Raw genomic sequence first — 21193 nt, 5'->3', positions numbered from 1 at the left:
TGCGCGCGCGCGAGAGAGAGAGAGAGTGTGTGTGTGTCTTTCAGAGAGATGCATCGATTCCGAACTATAACAACATCTGAAGTCAACCGTGTTTTTTTTAATGAAATAAAAAATGTAGGGACATTGTTATGCCGTGTCTCCAGGTGAAGCCACCTTTGATCCACAGCCGTCAGAAGGAGCTAAAAGCGCTGGCCCCTGAGACCAAATCCTGCCCTTCTATCACATGACCGCTAATCGTAAGTAAGCATTTCCGCGTTCACGAGATCTCTTGCAGCCGCTGAATGAAGCCTTGGACTGGGACAAATTTTTCTGCATCGTGCTGTGATCCAAACGCGTTGCCGAGCTGGGGGGAAATTCAGGGAAGGGAAGCCGTGCAACGCATCGCACGGATATACGGCGCGGTACCAACATGATCACACGGGTGAAATCTGCGGTGGCCAATTTCATGGGAGGCATCATGGCTGGTGCTTCCAACGGTGACCACCTCAGTGGCATAGACCTGCCACTGAAATTCCCTTACATGCGACCTGAGTTTCTTGGGCTGTCACCGGATGAAATAGAGTGTTCCGCAGATCATATCGCTCGTCCGATCCTCATTTTGAAAGAAACGAAAAGATTACCATGGGCTACGGGTTACGCAGAGTGAGTAGGCTATTCTACGTCCATCTTAAACTAATTGCAATCCGCTACACGGCTTCTGAAGCGGACTAACCTAACCCAACCGTTTCAGTCTGAGCCGGCTGTTCAGGTGTTGCATCTGTTTTGCTCAAGTAGTCCCCATAATATGCATGAACGAATCATTTTTAGAGAGGCATTGTAAGGGTTGTGCATAAACCAGCAAGCACTGCGTGATTTATAGAAATTGTGGGTCCGTGAGAATCCCGCGGCTGAGGGAATTATGTTATTTATGGCACCTGTTCGCCAGTGACAGTTGCATACATACAGTTTTGAAACATCGTTGCATCCAACTGGATGCTTGTCGTATCAGATTTCTCATGTCCTCTCTTGTTATGCACTGTACTTGTGAAGATGCTGGCGATGTATCACTGCTTCTTTTTGCAATGCATGGCCTACATTGTAATTTGTAGCTATTCAATGTCCTATCAAATTATTACTAATCTAAATGATCAATCACTGGTTATTGCTTTACAACCTCCACGCCAACAGCACGTTATATTTTATCACCAAGAAGTCTAATGTTATCAGATCGGACGTTGGAGTCCTCAACATCAACAGGGTAAAGCGCCATCTGCGTGTGGTTGATTACGTCACATTTTCGTCTCATAGATTTCTTTCCAGAGGAACCTTTGCACGCTGAGGGGAAATACATAGAAGATGTCAGCATTACAAAGCTAAAAACTATTAAGTAAACCTATCTTGATGACTTAGTCCCTCAACGTTGTGATCTATAAATTAGTTTACTCTAGCTCATCTCCCTTGCATGAAAATCCAGGGAATGTAATACAACGTAATTGACCCTTCGCTAAACCCCTCCCTAGAACGTCCACTATCCAATCCTACGTTAGCAACCGTAACTAGGCACAGGAGGCCTGTCATCCTTTTGATACATTTCAAAACTACTGCGCAGTGTTATCATGTTTGTCACCCTTAGCCTGAATAACTACAGCAATGCAGGTGTTCATACGATGACATGACAATAGATAATGATAAAGATTCTAGTAATAACTTAAGCAGCTAACTTACTTTGCAGTGCAAGAGCATGATTCGTCCAAAATGTAATGTTGGTTGTGCCTTGTGTTTTAGGATGACTTGGGGTTTTGTGATGTTTGATTGCCTCTAAAGTTCCGACCCCCTTGGTTACTATTGCTATGCCTGTCAAGCTTATCAAAACATTCACATCTTTGCAATTGGGAACCATGGGCATTAGGTCAGATCTTTTTATGATTAGCAATTTTTTATGATAAAAAATGTAGCCTCAGATGTTTTTATTTGTCATTCTGATAATGCATTAAAGCCCTCGAAAATAATATGATATCGTTGATAAAAAATGCAAGTATGTTTTGGGTCCAATGTGTGATTCAAGCTGCAGTTCAATTTCATCATTTCATGCTGCATCCCTATTGGTTGGTTAGTAGACGTAGGTCAAAGCAGCAGTCTTGTGAGATGGTCATCCTAAATATCTGACCAGCGGAAGATGTCCCCAGACCCCCGGCTAAGCCCTGAATGTTTTAAACAACACCCCTGTTGGGCACTATCTGCAAAACAACAAAAACGCTGCGATTTGCCACAGAAAATCAATGCTGTATTAAGAATGAATGTTTATTCCACAATATCATCCTTTGCATGCCAGATATTAACAGGGTGCACCAGTCTTTAAATGTACATGTCATTTATTTGTCTGGCATGATGTATTTTAGTTGATGTTTTTGGTGTTGATCTGGTCTGTGTTTGAGGATTAGGGTGGTGCATGTGTTCAGTGTACGCCTTATGTGTGATTACTATGGCAAGGCAGTAAACGTGTGGATCTGGTCTCTGGGTGGTTGGTGTTCGTCTGAGCCACCGGAGTGACACAAGTGTTGGTCTGGTGTGTGTTTGGTGTTTTAATGAAAACTTCTGGGTTCCCTTGGTGGGTAGCTGATGTGTCTAATATGGGCTTGGTTTGTGTGTGTGTGTGTGTGAACGCGTGCTGTTGTGTGTCACTAATGTTGTTGATGTGTGTTTCCTCTTACAGGGTGATAAATGCAGGGAAGAGCTCCCTGAACGAGGACCAGGCATGCTGTGAGGTGGTGGCGGTGCAGACACGCTCAACAGGAGGATGCTCCACCCCCAGCAGAACCCCCACGGCCAAGAGGAGATCTTCTCTGCCCAACGGAGAGGGTCATAGCCTCAGGGAACAATCGGTGAGGGAACAGGGTTACACTCATTCTTCTCAATTATATAGGGAATGAACAATGGAAATTCTCAGACAATACCAGACAGACAAATTATGTATAATCTGTGATTTAATTAATGGATTTTTTGATGGTACAGAGGTAAATGGGAGGTGCTAGATACAGTACATATCCACATGGTCTTGTTGGTGCTAAGGTTCAGTTCAGAAGTTCATACTCAAATAAAGCCAGTTGTATAGTACCCCACCAGCATTTTCAGGAAAAGGGCAAAAAAATGTACTGGGCAAAAATGGCTGCTGTTGCTTACTACTTTCATCAAATTAGCTTTAGTTTTCCATCATCAAACTATTTCATTAAAAAGGCCTGCTGACTGTTCAACCCCAGGTTGGAAATCTTGTGCACTGTAGCATTGGTTGGACTCACAGAAATGTCATTTCCAGTAGCACTATTCAATACGAAGAACTGAGCCAGATGCAGGCTGTCATGAGTTTTAGTAAATCAGGCATTTGTCAGTCCTTGGCTTTTGTGGCATTTGGTATTGTTTAGAGTTGGAAGCCATGAGGGATCTCACATCAAAATTCTGATGTTGGCTGATGATCACTCGCCTAGGGTTTCCAGGGATACCAGCAACATCTCCATCTCGTCAGTTTTTCCCTCTTTGACCACTTACCAAAAACATGAGGTAGGCGCTGAGGGACTTTCTTTGCCGAGGTTGCACATCCATTATAGGCATTGTAATGGCCCTGTGTTGTTGTGGTATGGCTGAACAAGACTTGGCAGCCTCATAGGCAGACTTATAGGGCACTGGTTTATAATTCATAGTGTTTATTTTTTTATAAAGTGTGTATTCATTACTTATTGCGCAAGCAATCACATATTGTTTTATTATTGCCCACTCACAGTTTTCAGGATATTGACACCATTCTAGAATTCTGCTTACTACAGAGTTGGGAGATAATCACAAGAGATGATCACAGTACAGGTCATGTGGATGGGTGTGCTGATAGATGCTCATATTTAGTCTTTAGGACACTACAGTACGCTTCAGTTAATAAATCACAAACCATTGTCACTGGTGTTTTGGTTTGTAATAAGCATACGAGCCATTCAAAACACAAATCACGGAAGACCAGGGGCAACCAATTATGGTTCTTCACCAGGAGGGGTATTCTGAATGAGCGTGCTCAATGCAGTTGTGAAGTTTGTGAATTCAGGGACTTATTCGGATAGAAAGCAGTCTGGGTGTGCGTAAGTGACGCTTCTTTATCCAATTCCATGTTTCAAGAGCTACCAATCTGAGGTTGCTGACGCATTGAACACCTAGAGGCAAAGTTTCCACAATGCCAATCAGACACGTGACAGGACCCATGATGATGCAGTTTGCTCTAAGAAAGACCATGATAACCAAGAACCAAAACAGTCATTCTGCACCAATGGGTTCAGGTTTAACAACTTGTCCATATAAATCAGTTAGCCAATGCCAGCTCACGTGTGTCACTCATCACCTGCCAGGGTCTGTGTTGTGAAGGTGCATAGAGGTTATCAATAAGGGGGTCCACTAAATTGGTAGATATAGTACTGATGGGAGAAGCATGGGAATTCTGTCTATTTCAGTGGGAACGTTACTATGACAGCGAGCAGCTTTGAGGGTAAATCCACACTCCTGCTCCACTGAATCCATCCGCCCGCTGTTTGAAAGTCAGTCATGTGTGATCACACATGACGTCACCCTCTGATGTGTATTGCTCACACATTCATTAAATCCAGTTTTTGTTTCAACCATTTATTGTATGTCCTATGAAGACGACCAGAACCTTTCCATACAGTAGCGCTCTTTGCCTTGCTTAACGCAATGAGAGCTGAGAGCAATTCATTATCATAAGAGCGCTCGCGACCTTCCTGTAACCTTGTGATCTGCCCTCTCGGTTCTGCTTCTCTCCCCGGCAGACATATTTTCACAGATGAGACCTGACAGGAACATGACAATAGATCCACTCATCGCTGATGAAACTTGAAAGTGCTGTGCTTTGATGCCACTTGAGTACTCTCTGTTCCACAGATGGAGAGGGCTTCTCTATTAATAGCAACACTTGTGTAAATTGATGTTTATTCAGTTGAGTGTAATATATGTATGCTAATCCTCTTATAGATGCCTCTCTAGGAATGAACATATGGTTCTCTTCCCACAGTGGATGTGTGCCAGTGCTTACAGGCTCACCATCAGATGGCACAGATGCTTTAGTCCGTACTGAAAGCCGTGATAATCAGTCTGCCAATCCAGTAGCGGGGTTTCCAAACAGATAATTGAATTTAATTGCATATTGCCTTTCCGCTAATGTATAACGTTTACAGCAGAACTGAGGACTGTAGTGAAACATTATACTCTTTGTTACATAAAGACTGTATGTAGTCATTTGCTCTGTGTGTTGTGTGTGTGTGTTAGTGTGTATGTGCAACCACACATATGTTGTGCTTGTTCGGTATGTGAAAGAGAGAGATGTGGTGGATGTATATGAACACATTTATAATATGTTGTGCTTGTTCGGTATGTGAAAGAGAGAGATGTGGTGTATGTATATGAACACATTTCTAATGTGTTGTGTCTGTGTGTGTATGTGAAAGAGAAAGATGTGGTGGATGTATATGAACACATTTCTAATGTGTTGTGTCTGTGTGGGGATGTGAAAGAGAGAGATGTGGTGGATGTATATGAACACATTTCTAATGTGTTGTGTCTGTGTGTGTATGTGAAAGAGAGAGATGTGGTGGATGTATATGAACACATTTATAATGTGTTGTGTCTGTGTGGGGATGTGTGTGTGTGTGTTGACCTCCAGGAGCCTGAGGAACTGCAGTTTCACTACTGGGGCCTGTTTGATGGGCATGCGGGTTCGGGGGCGGCCGTGGTTGCCTCCAGGGTGCTGCAGCACCACATTGTGGAGCAGTTGCAAGATGTTTTGGATATCTTGCGCAACGCCTCTGTCCTACCCCCTACCTGCCTGGGCGAGGAGCCCAACAACCACCCGACGCCCGGGACCCATCGGGCCCTTTCACGCGCCGCCTCCCTCAGGGGCGCCGCGGGGGCTCCGGGGTCCCCCTGCACCCCTCCTCCACGGTTCTACACAGAGAAGAAGATCCAGCACGAGAGTTTGGTGATCGGAGCCCTGGAGAATGCCTTCAAAGAGATGGTGAGGCCAGTCTTCTCCCCTGTATTCTACTTCTATGTTCTGGTTTGGTAAACATAGACATTGTGCAATTTATGTACAGGTGATGCTCACACTGCCTCATTCAGATCACCTGACTTCCTTTGGCTCATTTAGATCACCTGACTTCCATTTCCAAACAATCAGTTAATATACAGCCACGTGGATATTCACTTAATGTGAGAGATTAGAGCAGCAGTTTACAGCACCAGTATCAGGCAAATGGACAAAAGTGAGTTATTTCTACTGCCCTAAAGACAATAATGGAGTTTGTTTATTGTATTGTAAACATAGGATGAGGCTGTAGCACCTCTTCGAATGGAAACACCACACCTCCCATTCCACTTTGCCTTTATAGACATATGGTGCACAGGAGCACAGGTTGTCAAGCAGGTGGGCTTTCTTCCGTGTGTGTTGATGGGTAGTGACAAAGCTGTATTAGGACAGAAGCCCTCTAATCCCTGTCTGTAATAATTCCATTTTACTCCTCTGTTGGTGGAGGACCTGACAGACATTGTCTGATCCATCTTTGGGTTCTTCTGATTGTGGTTGATGTTTTATTCTCTTTGGATCTCCTGCATTGAGTATCAATAGAGTGTTATCATCCTGACCTGACCGGTTACTGAAACAGTCCTTTCCCTGAGTGCACTCACATGTGATTGCTTCCTCTTGCATTGTCTGACCTTCTCTTAATTCCTTAATTGCATTACTCCTTTCTTCCAGTTGGGTGTGGTTTAAGCCACTGTGTTCATCAGAACAGCTGAGTTGCGCAGTAAACCCCCCATTCAGTCCTTATGTTGTATATAGTGATTGCTGACTGTTTTTTTATAATCATTTCGGATATGACCACTAGGTGGTATTGTATGTTCACATAGTTTTAATTGTAAGAAAAAAAAAATTCAATTGGATTACATGAAAACACCAACACATTGTATTCTACCTTTCCCTATTGAGATGTCACAGTGGCAAAGACAAAACTGGTATGGCTAGAAATGATACATATATTAACCAACTGCACTGTAGGCAGTAGCATACAGTTTTGTGTCCTAAGTAGGATATACAACCATAGCATTACTTAACTTCCATTAGGTTTCAGACAATACATGGATTACAATGAGCAGTTGAAATTATCATCTGTTGAGGCCACAAATATCACTGCTACTACTACTACTACTACCATCACTACTACTTCTACCACCACTTACTGCTGCTACTGCTACTACTACTACTACTACTACTACTGCTACTACTACTACTACTACTACTACTACTACTACTACTACTGCTACTGCTACTGCTACTACTACTACTACTACTACTACTACTACTACTACTGCTACTACTACTACTACTGTTTTTGTCGTTGTAGGGTATAATCCTGATCTTCAGATTATACTGACACTTCTTTGATGACCTCCGTCAAGGTCATTTCAGGTGCTAATATCTCCACCTCCAACTATTAAAGATCTAGGCAAACAGCTTGAAATCTGCCTTACAGACCCTGGTCCCAATGACCCTAAAATAGTGATGTTTTAGTGATACTGTGATGGGATTGGAAAAGGGACTAAGCATGCTATAGGATATGCCTTTTCTGTGTCTTATTGTATTTACAGTGCATGAAATGCCCTGTATTGTTATTCCTAGGCTTCTTATACTACTACTTCTTCTTCTTATTATTCTTTGTACCGACTTCTGCACTTAATTCAGCTCGAACCGCTTAACTTAGAAACTGTAAAGGACACTTATGCTATGTATTTTTTACTTTTTGAGATATTAAAGAAAAACGAATAAAAATGTTCCCATTGACTTACATTGGGCCATTATGACATCATAATAGGATCATTAAACTGGCTTGCACCTGTGCTTCACTGACACCTGCGCCCAGGTTCCAAGGCTCCTCTTCTCTCTGTCCCTCTCTATTCAACTGTTATATATTAAGAGACACCTTCCATACTCTACTTTTTTTTCAGTCCTTTTTTCTCTCCTTCTTTCAGTATTTTCCCTCTTCACTCTCTCTTTACTGTCTTTATCCATAGCTACTCTTGTTCACTCTTCTTCCACTCTTCTTTCTTTCTTCCACTCTTTCCTTCTTTCTTTTCTTCTTTCTTTCTTCCACTCTTCTTTCCTTTCTTCACTCTTCTTTCTTTTATTCTTTCCTTCTTCCACTCTTTCTTACTTTCTCAACTTCTTTCCTTTCTTCTTTCCTTCTTCCACTCTTCTTTCCTTCTCTTACTCTTCTTTCCTTTCTTCTTTCCTTCTTTCACTCTTCATTTCTTTTCTTCTTCCTTTCTTAACTTTTGCATTTCATGCACTGGTATTTCCTTCAGGAAATGCATTTTCTAGTTTTATTCAAGATGTGATCAAGTTGATTTTCAAGAGCCTATTATTTGTATTTGTTTATTTATATTTTAAAAGGACAGTAGAGATTGACAAGAAATGAGTGTGAGTGTGAGATGGGAGTGGGTTTAGGAGGTTACCTCGGGTCAGAGCCCAGGTCCTTGAGGGCACTTGGACCTGTATATGGTCTCTTGCGCCACAGCTCCCCCTCAAGAGACTCTAATTGAGTGGGCAACATGCTTATGTACGTATGTGTAGCTTCAGGACTCATTCACTTTGGAAGCTTCAGTCAGCCTCTCGTGTGATGTCCGTGCAACCGAAGCAGTGCATGACTGTCTTGAAGGCAGTGGAAATAATGCAGTGGAACAAATCTTTAATGTCCTTGTGGTTATTAAACCGGTAGTCTGCTGTCTTATCCACATGGATATAGCCTATATTTACCCATGTTTAAAAATTGAAAATCTCCTTCACCATAGGCGGTGGTTGTAGAAGACTTAGAATGTTATTAGACTTGAGAATCACCTGAAAAAGTTAAAAGGAGGTCAGGTGATCTGTATGGGGCAGAGTGATCGCCATCATGCCTGTTGCCTTCAGTGACGCCATCATGCCTGTTGCCCTCAGTGATGCCCATCAGATGGCTAATTAGCAGCCTGGGTATAAGGTGGGAGTGTAACCCCTCCAACGCAGCATCCATTCAGGCTGTGTCAGTGTCTGTTCCCATTCCAGTGCTCCATTCAGTTTGTTTGTCCTCAGAGAAGACATCTGAAGTGATGAAGAGGCGTCTGAAGAGCCAGCCAATGGCTGAGTGACTCATTGGACCATTGGGCCTCTGAGAGCTCATTCATAGTCTGATGAGGAACTAGAACTAGGCTGAATAAACGGATCATTGTGTCACTGTGAATTATAGTATTGTGTGTGCGGGTGTGCGGGTGTGCGTGTGTGCGTGTGTGTGTGTGTGTGTGTGTGTGTGTGTGTGTGTGTGTGTGTGTGTGTGTGTGTGTGTGTGTGTGTGTGTGTGCGTGTAATACATATATACGTCAAAGTAAAGCAGAACAGTTTACCCACTGTACCATACCTTGGCATTGTAATGCCAAAGATCACATCAACAAATCAACTAAGGCAGTCTCTTTATGATGAGCTCTTTAAGTGAATAAGGCAAAGCCGGTCTCCTTGTCTGACCCGAGACCCGGGTGTACTGTGCAGGGCATTCTGTTGACTCCTTGTCTGACCCGAGACCTGGGTGTACTGTGCAGGGCATTCTGTTGACTCCTTGTCTGACCACAGAGATCAAGGTGTTCTGTGCTGGGCATTGTTGTCTCCTGGGGCTTTGAATCCTGACTCTTTAGAGGAAGTTTTTCCTGCTTCCAAAATAAACTTTACTATCTAGATCCCTCGAAGCATCTGATGCCTTTAAGACAAGACACCACTTCACAACCAAACTGATGCTATGAGTTGGAGTGTATGGCAACAAACAGACATAGCTGGTAGAGTCCTCCAGCAACCTTTGGGTTTGGCAGTATCATTAAAGCATCAAAGTGCTGTGTAGGAAATAATCCCCATGTAAAAGGACATCTGTATGTCCTTCCAAGTGTGTATGTGTGTGTGTGTGGAGGGCAGAGGCTGTATAGACCTAGAATGCTATTAGACTTGAGAGTCAGTCTAATCAGGGGGGTGTCTTCCAGATCTGACATGTTCTTATCATTGACATAATGTCTGTATGCCCTGTCTATTAGGACACCCAGATCGAGCAGGAGAAGGCCGTGTACAACATCACTGGAGGATGCACAGCCCTGGCGGCGCTCTTCCTGCTGGGGAAGTTATACGTGGCCAATGCGGGGGACAGCAGGTGAGATGCCCTTTCAGTGTGATCACGCCATCAGTAGATGCAGAGTTGTCTGATGTCTGATGTCTGATGCATGCAGCAAGTACAGTATGTATTTTAAGAAACCTGTTTAAATGTAATGTTTGTGTAACACTGTGTGATTATTTATCACAGCATGGATATGTGTGATGGGCATAAAGCAGGTCATAAAAAGTTATGCTCCAAATATATGCTCAGTCCTCGTAACTCTTCAGTGCACCTCCCCCAGAGAGGAGATCATGTGCCACACATCTTAGCTCATTGGACGGTTCTGCCAGTTTGCTATTTAAAGACATGAAATGAACTGGAACTGGTCTCTCCCCCCCCACCAGTGAAATGGGGTCTTGATTACAATCCACTGTGGGCACCTCCAAATCATCTCTCTGATGTTGCTCTCGTGGGAGAGCTGGGATTGGTGCAAAGCACACAGCGTAGCTTTTTTCCAAACACTTTTGTGGTTCCCGCAGTTCAAGCTCATTAAAGTGAGCGTGTCGTGCCTCCCCAGGGCCATCATTATCAGAAACGGAGAGGTAATCCCCATGTCCACGGAGTTCACCCCGGAGTCAGAGCGACAGAGGCTGCAGTTCCTGGTAAGTTTTATAGGATTCTTTTTTTTTTCCCCTGAAAATAAGTGGAGACATTAAGGCTTTCATTAAGCCATCACCATCTCAACCGTACAAAGGATTTGTGTGCTTTGTTGGAAAATGTCCTGGACGTGTCTTCTGCCTGACCTCGTGAGGTGCTTTGATCTGGTTTGAGTTTGATGTTCTCTCCCCCGCCTCTCCTCTGCCCCTCTTCTAGGGCTTCATGCATCCCCACTTACTGGGAGGGGAGTTCACACACTTGGAGTTCCCTCGACGGGTGCAGAGGAAAGAGGTGGGGAAGAGGATGCTCTACAGGGACTTCACTATGAATGGCTGGTGAGTGACCTACCTTGTTATTTACTGTATCCTCACTGTTGGAGGAGGTCTGCAACTCCACCTGCAGAACATTATGAGATTAATCGGGGTATAATTAATGGCTTAGAGGTCCAGAGTAGAGCAACACAGAGGAAGGCCAGATGTAGACTACAGACCACTGCCAGGGTGAAGAGGACTGGTGAGGGTTCTAGGCAGACCCCAACTGAAGGTTACAAACAAACCCCGTATTAGTAGACGATGTTAGGAACTATTGCTTGTTACTATCATCATGTTCCCCAAACATTGGATAAGATAACTATCCAAGTATCATTGTTTTTCGTTCTCAAGGGCTTCATTTTTCAAATACTGACTATTCATTATCCCACTTATTATACAGTTACTTGCCAAAATGATAAAAGACATTCCTCCAAAATACCTCGTTTGAAGTGATTTTGTTGCCGTTTCGTGACTTCCACTGAGAAAAAAATTACGAAATAGAAATAGATTATTAAAAAAAAATTGTTCCTTACGCAAATAGAACTTTAAAGATGTAGGTGTTGCATAGTCTGATATTACTTGCTGACTTCAAGTTACAGTGAATTTCTGAACCCTGTTGCCAGCAGTCATTCATTTATTAAAGCGTTCATTATGAAGTCATATCAGACCTCCAAACGTTGGGGTGGCCCATTCAATTCAATGGAACTTCTTGCAACATTCTGAGGAGCCGTATAATAAGCAAATGAGCGTGTGCAGCTGTGGTCTTGGTGTCTTCTCTGGATAGAGATACAGATAGGCAGTGTCCAAGGTAACTGAGTGTGTGGATGTTTCAGAATCACTACTTGAGGTAGTATTTAGTCTTGACAGCAGTGAGTGCTCTATCCATGTGAAACATCTTCAGAGTTCAGAGTATCGATGGCTTTATTATGGAACAATACCACCAAATGTACTTATAGTGTATCAGTGACCGACTCATTCCTCCTGAGTATGGAGGATACTGGTGTTGCACAGATCTCTGGAGAGATGTTCTGCCATTCTTCAGAGACCGTTTTTTCAGCTGCTCTTTGCTGGAGGAGTTGTGTTGCTCTTCCGTTCTCTTCAGAATGGGAGGAGTTCTATTGGATTCAAGTCAAGCTTCATGCTTTTTTGAAACTCTTGCGTGATTTTGGTAGAGTGCTATGGATCGCTACCAGGCTGGGATATTCCTCTTCTGCCAAACTTGTGGAGACTGACAGTAGTCAGACAGTATTGTGGTACATCCACAGGCATTCATGGTGCCATCTATAAATGTCACCTTTTGCACTCATGCTGCCCCATATCATCACACTTGTCATTGTCAGGACTATGCATTCATTTTGATTTGCTTGAGGGCCCCCTTGAAAAAGAGTTGTGCAATGTCCTTCACACTGTTTGAGCGGTCACAGAAGCTCAGTGTCCCATTGATAAGCCCTGATAAGTCTGAAGCACTTTTCTGTCTGTATTTTCAGAGCTGGATTGTGCATGTAGCACACTGGCTGTGGCATGTGGCTCTGATTGGTGTATTCATAATGCCTCATAACGGTACATAGTAATGACTGCACTCATAAAGCGTTACAAAATGAAAGTCTATGTGACCCCATACCATCCGTCAGAATACAAGTTGTGTTGGGCTTATACTACATCATCATAGGGCTTTATGAGAGCGCTCATATTTATATTTATAAAGAGTTATATAGACTTATGTCAGAAGCTATTATGCATTATGAATATTTTATATACGTATATAACATATATTATATATATATATTATAATGCTTTATGGATACTGAGTTTAAGTGCAAGTAAGTGTTACTGTATTTGTTTTTGATTGTTCATAAGAGGAACTACTCAATTATTTGACACAAGTGATATTGCACTGCGTTGTGCTTACTTCTGATGCACACGATACAGTATCTGTCTCTATAAATGGCAAGCTTCCCATTTCTATGCAGCATTTTGGCATCAATTCATATTTACTGTCTGTTTATCACTCTTCATGACTGAAGGTCGTGCTGAGGTCTGTTTGTGCATTCTTCTGTGCATATGTCTCTGTGAAGTGAAGGCAGATGAAAGAGGGACACATCATATCTGCTCACACATGCACACAGATAAACACAAGGAAACATACACGTGCCCACACACACACACACACACACACGTGCCCACACTCACACAGAGCTCCATCACTGTATATGCCAGCCAAAGCCAGCAGGAATACAGTAGTTCATAAATGATCCAAGCAGCACGTGCTTATCTGAGTGGGCTTGGCTGTGAGCACCAGCGCCTGCGCTTGCTCTCCCACTCACTAATGAGCGTCCTTGGGACGGGTCGAGAGGGCCAAGGCCGAGGCTCTTAGCATTCATGTTTCACGCAGGCAGAGGAGAGGCCATTTTGTCGAGGGTCTGCATACGTGCCAAGGACTCCCATGCAAGCAGACTAGGCAGGGATGGGCAAAAATACATCAAAATATATTTTGATATCGGCTATAAAATACTCAAGTATTTAAAAGTATTAAAATAAAATACAAAATACAGCAAAATATAAAAATAAAATACAGTATTTTATATACAGTAGCTCTTTTGTCATTTGAATAATATGACTGATCCCAGCTGAGTAATAACACCGGTTTACTGTTAAATTATCCTAGAATAACGAGCTAAAAAAAACTTAAAAGTGCCTACCTACACAGATTTTCTCCTGTATTCAGAATCTCACCATGTTTTTTTTTTCATTCAGGGCATATAAAACAGTTGAGGATGAAGACCTGAGGTTTCCTTTAATATATGGGGAAGGAAAGAAGGTAAGAAATGAGTGTGTGTGTGTGTGCAGTGCTGCTCACAAAGCCGACTCCAGAGGAGAGCTAGCGTCATGTTTCTAGCTGGATAATAATGTGCCTTTGCAGCCCTAACAGTGTTTTTGTCCTAGGCACGGGTGCTGGCCACCATTGGAGTGACTCGGGGCCTTGGCGACCATGACCTTAAAGTGCATGATTCAAACATTTACATCAAACCCTTTCTCTCCTGCTGTCCAGAGGTGAGACCGATGTTCTAAGAAAGAGGAGAGACATGTCTCTTCCAATTACTTTGTGTTATTGTAGAAGCATAGAAAGAGTTCCAACACTACGGGTCCCCCCCAGAGATCCTGCTCTCTACTTCTGCGTCCCTGCTTCTAGCTGCACTAAATCTGTTCTCGTCTTTGTCAGAGAACTTGTGCACACCTGGCTGTCAGTTTCAAAGACTTCATATCTCTCAGCCCTCATCTTCAAGGTGTCAGATCTTTTTTTCTGAACTCTCTTGATCTTTAATTCATCATACCCTGAGTTCAGCCAAAGTTTAGGAAGCTGCAGGCTTCATGGATTCACTCTCTGCACATCTTTTATTTGATATGTGTCATTTCTCGTGCCCTTACCTACAATTATTTGCTTGGAAACAGAGATAGTTTGTTAATATGTACACGGTTGCTTCGGTTAGCTTAATGTGGGTCTTTGCTAGTGACAACCTGACACACTTGAAACTTAAAACATTGGTTTCCATAGCAACGACTTATCCAAAGTGGAATATCAGGGCATTCCAACGACATACAAAAAAGCTGGTCAGCCAACAGGGTGGACCCATGTATTCCCAGTCATATTTGAAGGTTTTACTCCTATTGTCCCAAAGCCTTTAACAGAAACATGGTGTGATCAATGACTGTATGAAATTCTTCCTTTTAGGTAAAAGTCTACAACCTCACAGAGTATGAGCACGGGGCAGATGATGTGCTTGTTATGGGAACAGACGGCCTTTGGGATGTCCTGTCAAATGAGGAAGTAGCTGAAGCTGTCACATCTTTCCTGACCAACTGTGACCCTGATGACTTACACAGGCAAGAGAGAGAAAGAGTGTGAGTGTGAGTGTGAGTGTGAGTGTGTGTGTGTGTGTGTGTGTGTGTGTGTGTGTGTGTGTGTGTGTGTGTGTGCTTATGCTTATGCTTATGTTTACATTTTTAACTCTTGTTATTCTCAGTGTTCTGTTAGTATTCTGCCCACCCTTTTGAAAAACAAGTGGCTTTCAAACCCCACCACCACAGGTGGCACTGATAAAAGCAAGCTAGCTTGGGAACTGATATATTTTGGCAGCTTTGTGTTGTAAAGGCTGTTCTTATATTTTCGCTGGCAGGTATATATAGTATTAAAATGGTAAAGTCTGCATAATGCTGCATTAGTTAATAAACATTAATCATTAAACTTGAATTACACTCTACAACACCATTAGATACTACAAATAGGAAAACACCCCACTGATAACAGGCAGTGTGTATTTTGCCTGAAAGTGGACAGATTTGCCTATACACATAGGTCAAAGGCATAGTTTCAAACGAGAGAACAACTTATTGTGCGGCCCATTGCGGACGGAATAAGTTCAGATGCATAGTGTTGCTGTAAAGTGGTTCATCTGGAGTAATCAGTGGCAGACAAAAGACATTTATAATAAGTGAGATGTAGGGCGGACATGTCAACATAAAAAAAAAAACATAACGATCAGGGTGTGTTTGTCAAGTGACTAAAATAGATACTGTAACTTGGTCATGAACCACATTCCCTTACACTTGCAGGCAACACTTTGAGATCTTCTGTACTGCAAGTGTGAGATTAAAACATCTAGTTTGGTATGATGAATCCAAAGAGCCGCCATTGCATCTTTTGCAGCAAGTATGACAATGCCACCGGCCCAGCATGGTTTAGAACTAGACACTTTCATGTTTTTGCACATCTGCGACAACCACAGGCATGTATCTGCCAATCGGAATGCTTGACTCAGAATAACCTGAGCAATATTTTGCTGCTTGCCATGATGCATTAAAAGCAAAGTGTCACTTTGGGCCCAACACTTGTCTGTTGCTGCTGATAAACAGGTACACCATGGCGGCCCAGGACCTGATCATGCGAGCCCGAGGCGTCCTGAGGGACCGAGGCTGGAGGATCAGTAACGACAAGCTGGGCTCTGGAGATGACATCTCTGTCTACATCATCCCTCTGATGTATGGTAACCGCCAACCCTAGAACCGGGAACCTCAGAGAGAGAGGCTTCCTGTGGCCCCAACCCTAGAACAGGGAACCTCCGAGAGAGGGTTCCTGTGGCCCCTCCTGTCCCCCCTCAGTGTGGTTCATTTCATGTCAGCTGAGGCTCCTTGCCTTCGTCCCATCCTGTGCTTCCCTTTGGAGTCTCTTCCTGTGTGATGAACACTTTATCAATGACAGGCACTTTGTATATTTCTAAACTACGTTTCTCATGTGACCCTGACCCCTGACTGCTGACTGACCACTGACTTTCTGCTTTGACACAAAATGGCCTTTTAAGGTTATATAATATCCCTCACAGAGCTTCTTCCAGCTTCCCTGAAGGTGCAGGGTCAGGGTGTAGTATTACAGCGGGCCCTATTCTGCACTTAGAAATGATTTCAATGTGAAGCTTCCGGTTCTGTTTTAAAGATTAGGCAACACTTGTATTGCAGGAGGGAAATATGGAGTGAAGAATGTGAGCAAAGTGCAATGATTTAAATTCTACTATATACTCTTTGTGTATGCAGATATGCTTATTTTTATGTTAACTCTATCTGTGTGAGGGCTGGGTGGGTGGGTTGGGGTGTGGGGGGCTATGCCTTTCTCTATCTTGATGATGTTTTGTCAGTACTGTGAAATGTATACACGGGCCAAGTATTGATTATTTGTTCTAACATAGAGTATATACTTGGGTTTTTCCTCTGTTCTGTAAATGAAACAAAAGATATTTATGTGCAGACATACACTACCTTTCATCAGGAGGAGACCACTCTGTCATGACAGTTGTTCACTGTAGTAGGAGTCAAAACTAAATGTTACTAGTTAATGTATGTAAGAGCATCAGGCTGGACCGGCGATTGATGTGATGGTATATGTAATGGCATTTCCATGTCAAGGCAGCAGGAAAACAAACCTCCACCTCACTAGAAGTACAGTTTTAACCAATGATGGGTGAGAATTCAATAGAGTTGACTATTGTCCTGTAGAAAAACATAACGCTCCAGGTGGACATGTTCCCTCAGACGAGCCCACTGATGTGTGGGTGCAGCCCTACATGACTGAACAGAGAGGCCATCAGATTTCAGTAGGTATATCACAAGATGTACAGCATGGCTTCTGGAGACTGAGTGAATGTGATATTCCAATCTCTGTGTTCCATTGACACTTCTGTACGTGCCATTTCCTGCATGCTGCTGAAAGTATTCTTCATGTGTCATTGCTTTACAAAAAAAGCCCATTTCAGCAAGGGGCAGTGATTTTTCTTTTTTAGGATTTAGTTTTGTAGGCAGTGTTCTAAACTGTATTTCCAAGTCTTACAGTACAGTGAGGTGTTTATGATGTACTAATAGCTTTTGGAGAGCCATATAACTGACATTACCACTGAGTTTTACCTGTGAGTGAACAATTCCTTTTATTTTACTTTTAAGTGTTTAAGTGTTAACATTTCAAATGTTATACAAATGTTTTTTGTTGGAATTATATTCTCATCTGTGATAGCATTGTATTCTTATTCAAATAATGTAAAACTTTATTTATTATTAAGCAAACTCAAAGTAATGTTTTCCCCTGAAAATAATATATAATTTGTTTATACATATTTAAACTATGGCAGCAAACTCTTGGCTCTATGGAGACACTGACATGACAGTCTGACATTTTCTGATTGTTTTCTATGTCATATTTGCACAATAATAGCCTATGTTTTGGAATGGATGGGTTTAGATGTATTTATTGTTTTTCATAAAAAAAAGTGTCCCCAAAACATATCTTTTTCTAAGATGGTGCCACTTGAAACCAATTGTGCATGGGAATATGACAAGCTGTTGATGGTGTGCCAGTTTCTATAAATGGAAGTTTTCTAACTCAGGTTTTTGAACTTGAACACAAGTAATGAATGCGTAGCGTTGTGTGGTTAAAGGAAACCAAAAGAGACTCTGAATCTCTTATCAACACTCAAATACACTGAGGTGTTGTTTACACTTGGCATGAATATCCAACACAATTATTTGTTTACCCTTGCACTTCTCAATGCAGCCCATACATGACAATATTATACCCATCTATTTTTTTATATACGTAAACAAAATGGGCTGCCCACATTGTGTCTATACTAAATTAAATCCAGTCACAGTGTGTGATGGTCAGGCCAGATGCATCTGAACTCTTCTTTTAGGTGAACATGTGGGGAATATCCAGATACTGGTTGGATTTCAATGCCAAGTGGAAGGAGTATATGAAATGGCACCTCAGATGCATTTACCATGGCTTTTGCTTTAATATGTCTTAACAGACACAGTAGCATGGATCTGTCATGCATAGACATCTGTAAATCACTCCATACATCTTCCTGTGCTTGTCTGATATGGGTATCATTGTGATTAGTCGCTTACAGCCCAAGGCAGTATTCGCTCATTTAAAAAGGCCCACTAAAAGGATATGAAAATCCCCACCCCTTTTGTAAAAGTACACCTTTTGTGAACTACACCTGGAGAAAAGGACAAATTAGAGAGTGCTCAAGAATTTCACATTTATTTTTTTTGTTTCAGGGCAACCCTTAACAATTACATTTGTAAACCTGCATTGCACTGTCTTGCTATCAACAGTTTAAGAGTAGATCTGTTAAGGAGCCAGGTCAGTCATCGAAGGTGAATGATCAAACAAGATGAATGCTGAGGTGGGGCAAGAACCAGCCATTATGTGTGAATATGGCACAACACTTGCTCTTCAAATTAGAAGAATTAGAAGTTATTAGAAAAGAAGTTAGCTTAGGCAGAGAATCAATTGAGAAATGTTGATCACTTGAACTGCCAGCATGCAATTGGACTGCGCTTTTACATATCTGTTACAAGAAATGGTCAAAATCATACTTCCTGTGGCAGAACTTGTATATCATGCTATATCCAGACATACACTGTTATTCAAGATGGAGATACTTGCAGTCATACATTTAGTTTTCTTTGCTTTCCCCGAAATATCAAGTTTTTTTTTACAGATTTTTTTATTTAGTTATTTTTTATTAGGTTACAATTTGTATTGTAGACACCTGTAGAGAAACTCATACCTATCCTTCAGTCTTCCTCGCAGCAAAAGGTGAATATTTAGAAAGGGGACGGGCACTGTTCATTCCCTTCATGTTGCAGACAGACGCTCTGCTCTACTACTCTATCAAGATTAGGGGCAGAATCTCGATTTACTGCGTTCTGTCAGTTCCTTTTCCCCCATAAATATACAGTTGGATGCAAAAATGTGAGCACACCCGGGTTTTGTTGATTATTTTAAGTGAAAGAGGTAAACAGAACCCTTACAGCAAATAAACATTACACCGTGGGGCTTTCTTCAAAATGTAATGCTGTGATAAAAATGTAACAGTAATTGTGGCATGTGCCAAAGTTTGGGCAATCAGCACCTTTGGCAAATATCACAGCCTGCAAATGATTTCTGTATACCACTAATAGTCTATTTATTCTTGATTTATGCATTTTCACCCACTCTTCCTTACATTTAGATCCATTTAGGGTGTTTTGCATGCACATCTTGTTTAAGATTTTCAATCAGGCTGAAATCTGGGGACTGCAAGGCATTCTGAAGTATACTTTGAAAAATCATTGTCCTGTTGTAGAGACTATCATCTTGAAGGCTTCTGTTTCTTGGCAGACTGCATGACATTTGCATTCTGAATGTTCTGATATTTAGAGGAATCCATTCTTCCCTTCATTCGTTTGATATATCCCCTGTGTCACTGGCTACAGGAACAGTTGTCAAGGGGTTATTTTCATCAAATGCTACTCCTTTTTCTCCAAAAAGACATTTGGTGATTGTGGCCAAATAACACAATGTTAACTTGATCTGCACACAGCACAGACAACATGACCTTCAGTTATTTAGATGTTGCTTTGCATACTACAGACATTAACATTCCTGATTAGGTAGATGGTAAAGTTCCCCACTGATGGCCTGTCGAGGTCATGTTTGTGCAAGCAGCACTGCACAGTGGAATGGTGCTTCACCACACGTGATCCTGTAGGTCTTAGTCCTATGATGGGCCAAACACACCTTTCTGCCCAGCAGACATGCTGTTTCATCTGAAAGTGTTGTTGGTCCACAAGATCTTATCTTGACTTCCACAGAATACTCAAATATTCTAAATAAACACAAGAAAACACACTCTGGTGTCTTCAGACTAAATGAGTCTGTAGCATAACTGATTCAGCGGTGAGGATATCCTTTACCAACCCCACTCTCACTGGTGTCATATTGTTTAATTGACCTGTTTTACAAGCCCTAGTGAGGCTTAACAAGTCCATGATCTGTTCTGAGAGTTTAACGTGGAAGGGTGCCCAGACTTTTGTCACATGCCATAATGACTTTTATTTTGTTCTATTTTTGACTTCATTAAATACAAAGTAACAGTGTGGAAACATTTAAAGAAATCCTCATTTTAAAAAGTTCTTTTACTGCAGGAGTTGTATTTCCTTTACACTTCAAAAACCAACATGCTCAGGGGTGCCCCACCTTTTGCATACAACTGTATATGGCTGGAACCAACTCGTGTAGAGTACAATGCTTTTGATTTAACACATTGAGAGGAGTGAAAGTGTTTGGGAATAGTGGGTATGAGAGATTATTGTACAATTTGAAATGGAATCATGCATTTTGTGGGAGGTTTTTCACAGCCGTTGGAACATTTCCTTTGTTTCCCATTGCGATGTATATTTTGTAAACAGTATTTGAAGTCAAAAGTATTTTTAATGTTAGGTATTTTATGTGCAATGACTGAAGAGACCTTGGGAAAAAAATCTTTACCTCTTGTGTTGGTTTTCCAAAAATAAATGCAAAACAGAATAATTGAACACACTGGTCTGGTTTGTTGTGAATCTGGTATTAACCACAAAAAGTCCATGAACTAGTCTATAGTCTATAACAGGAATAAGATCAATAAATGGGCATTTGGCAGCTGACACCATAACCATACATGATGCATTAAA

At 41.9% G+C, this 21193-nt stretch overlaps 1 protein-coding gene across 1 annotated transcript; it reads left to right on the top strand.

Moving 5' to 3' along the window:
- The first annotated feature begins 208 nt into the window (after positions 1 to 208).
- On the top strand, positions 209 to 16785 carry LOC105896948 (protein phosphatase 1H-like). The gene is made up of 10 exons (XM_012823765.3): positions 209 to 642; positions 2693 to 2861; positions 5690 to 6040; positions 10126 to 10238; positions 10759 to 10843; positions 11055 to 11173; positions 13904 to 13967; positions 14093 to 14200; positions 14880 to 15031; positions 16061 to 16785. Exons 1-10 carry the CDS (start codon positions 410 to 412, stop codon positions 16206 to 16208), a joined length of 1542 nt encoding a protein of 513 aa, XP_012679219.2. The 5' UTR covers positions 209 to 409; the 3' UTR covers positions 16209 to 16785.
- The last annotated feature ends 4408 nt before the right edge of the window (positions 16786 to 21193 follow it).

This window comes from Clupea harengus, chromosome 16 (genome assembly GCF_900700415.2).
Source record: "Clupea harengus chromosome 16, Ch_v2.0.2, whole genome shotgun sequence".
Lineage (NCBI taxonomy): Eukaryota > Metazoa > Chordata > Actinopteri > Clupeiformes > Clupeidae > Clupea > Clupea harengus.
The sequence above is the reverse complement of the archived record's forward strand: the minus strand, read 5'-3'. Positions and strand labels throughout refer to the sequence as shown.

Bases quoted from the DNA above. Each gene is read 5' to 3' on its own strand.
- LOC105896948 (XM_012823765.3), top strand. From the start codon at position 410: ATGATCACACGGGTGAAATCTGCGGTGGCCAATTTCATGGGAGGCATC. The intron at 13,968-14,092 runs GTAAGAAATGAG...TTTTTGTCCTAG, and splicing joins TATATGGGGAAGGAAAGAAG to GCACGGGTGCTGGCCACCAT. The intron at 15,032-16,060 runs GCAAGAGAGAGA...GCTGATAAACAG, and splicing joins GACCCTGATGACTTACACAG to GTACACCATGGCGGCCCAGG.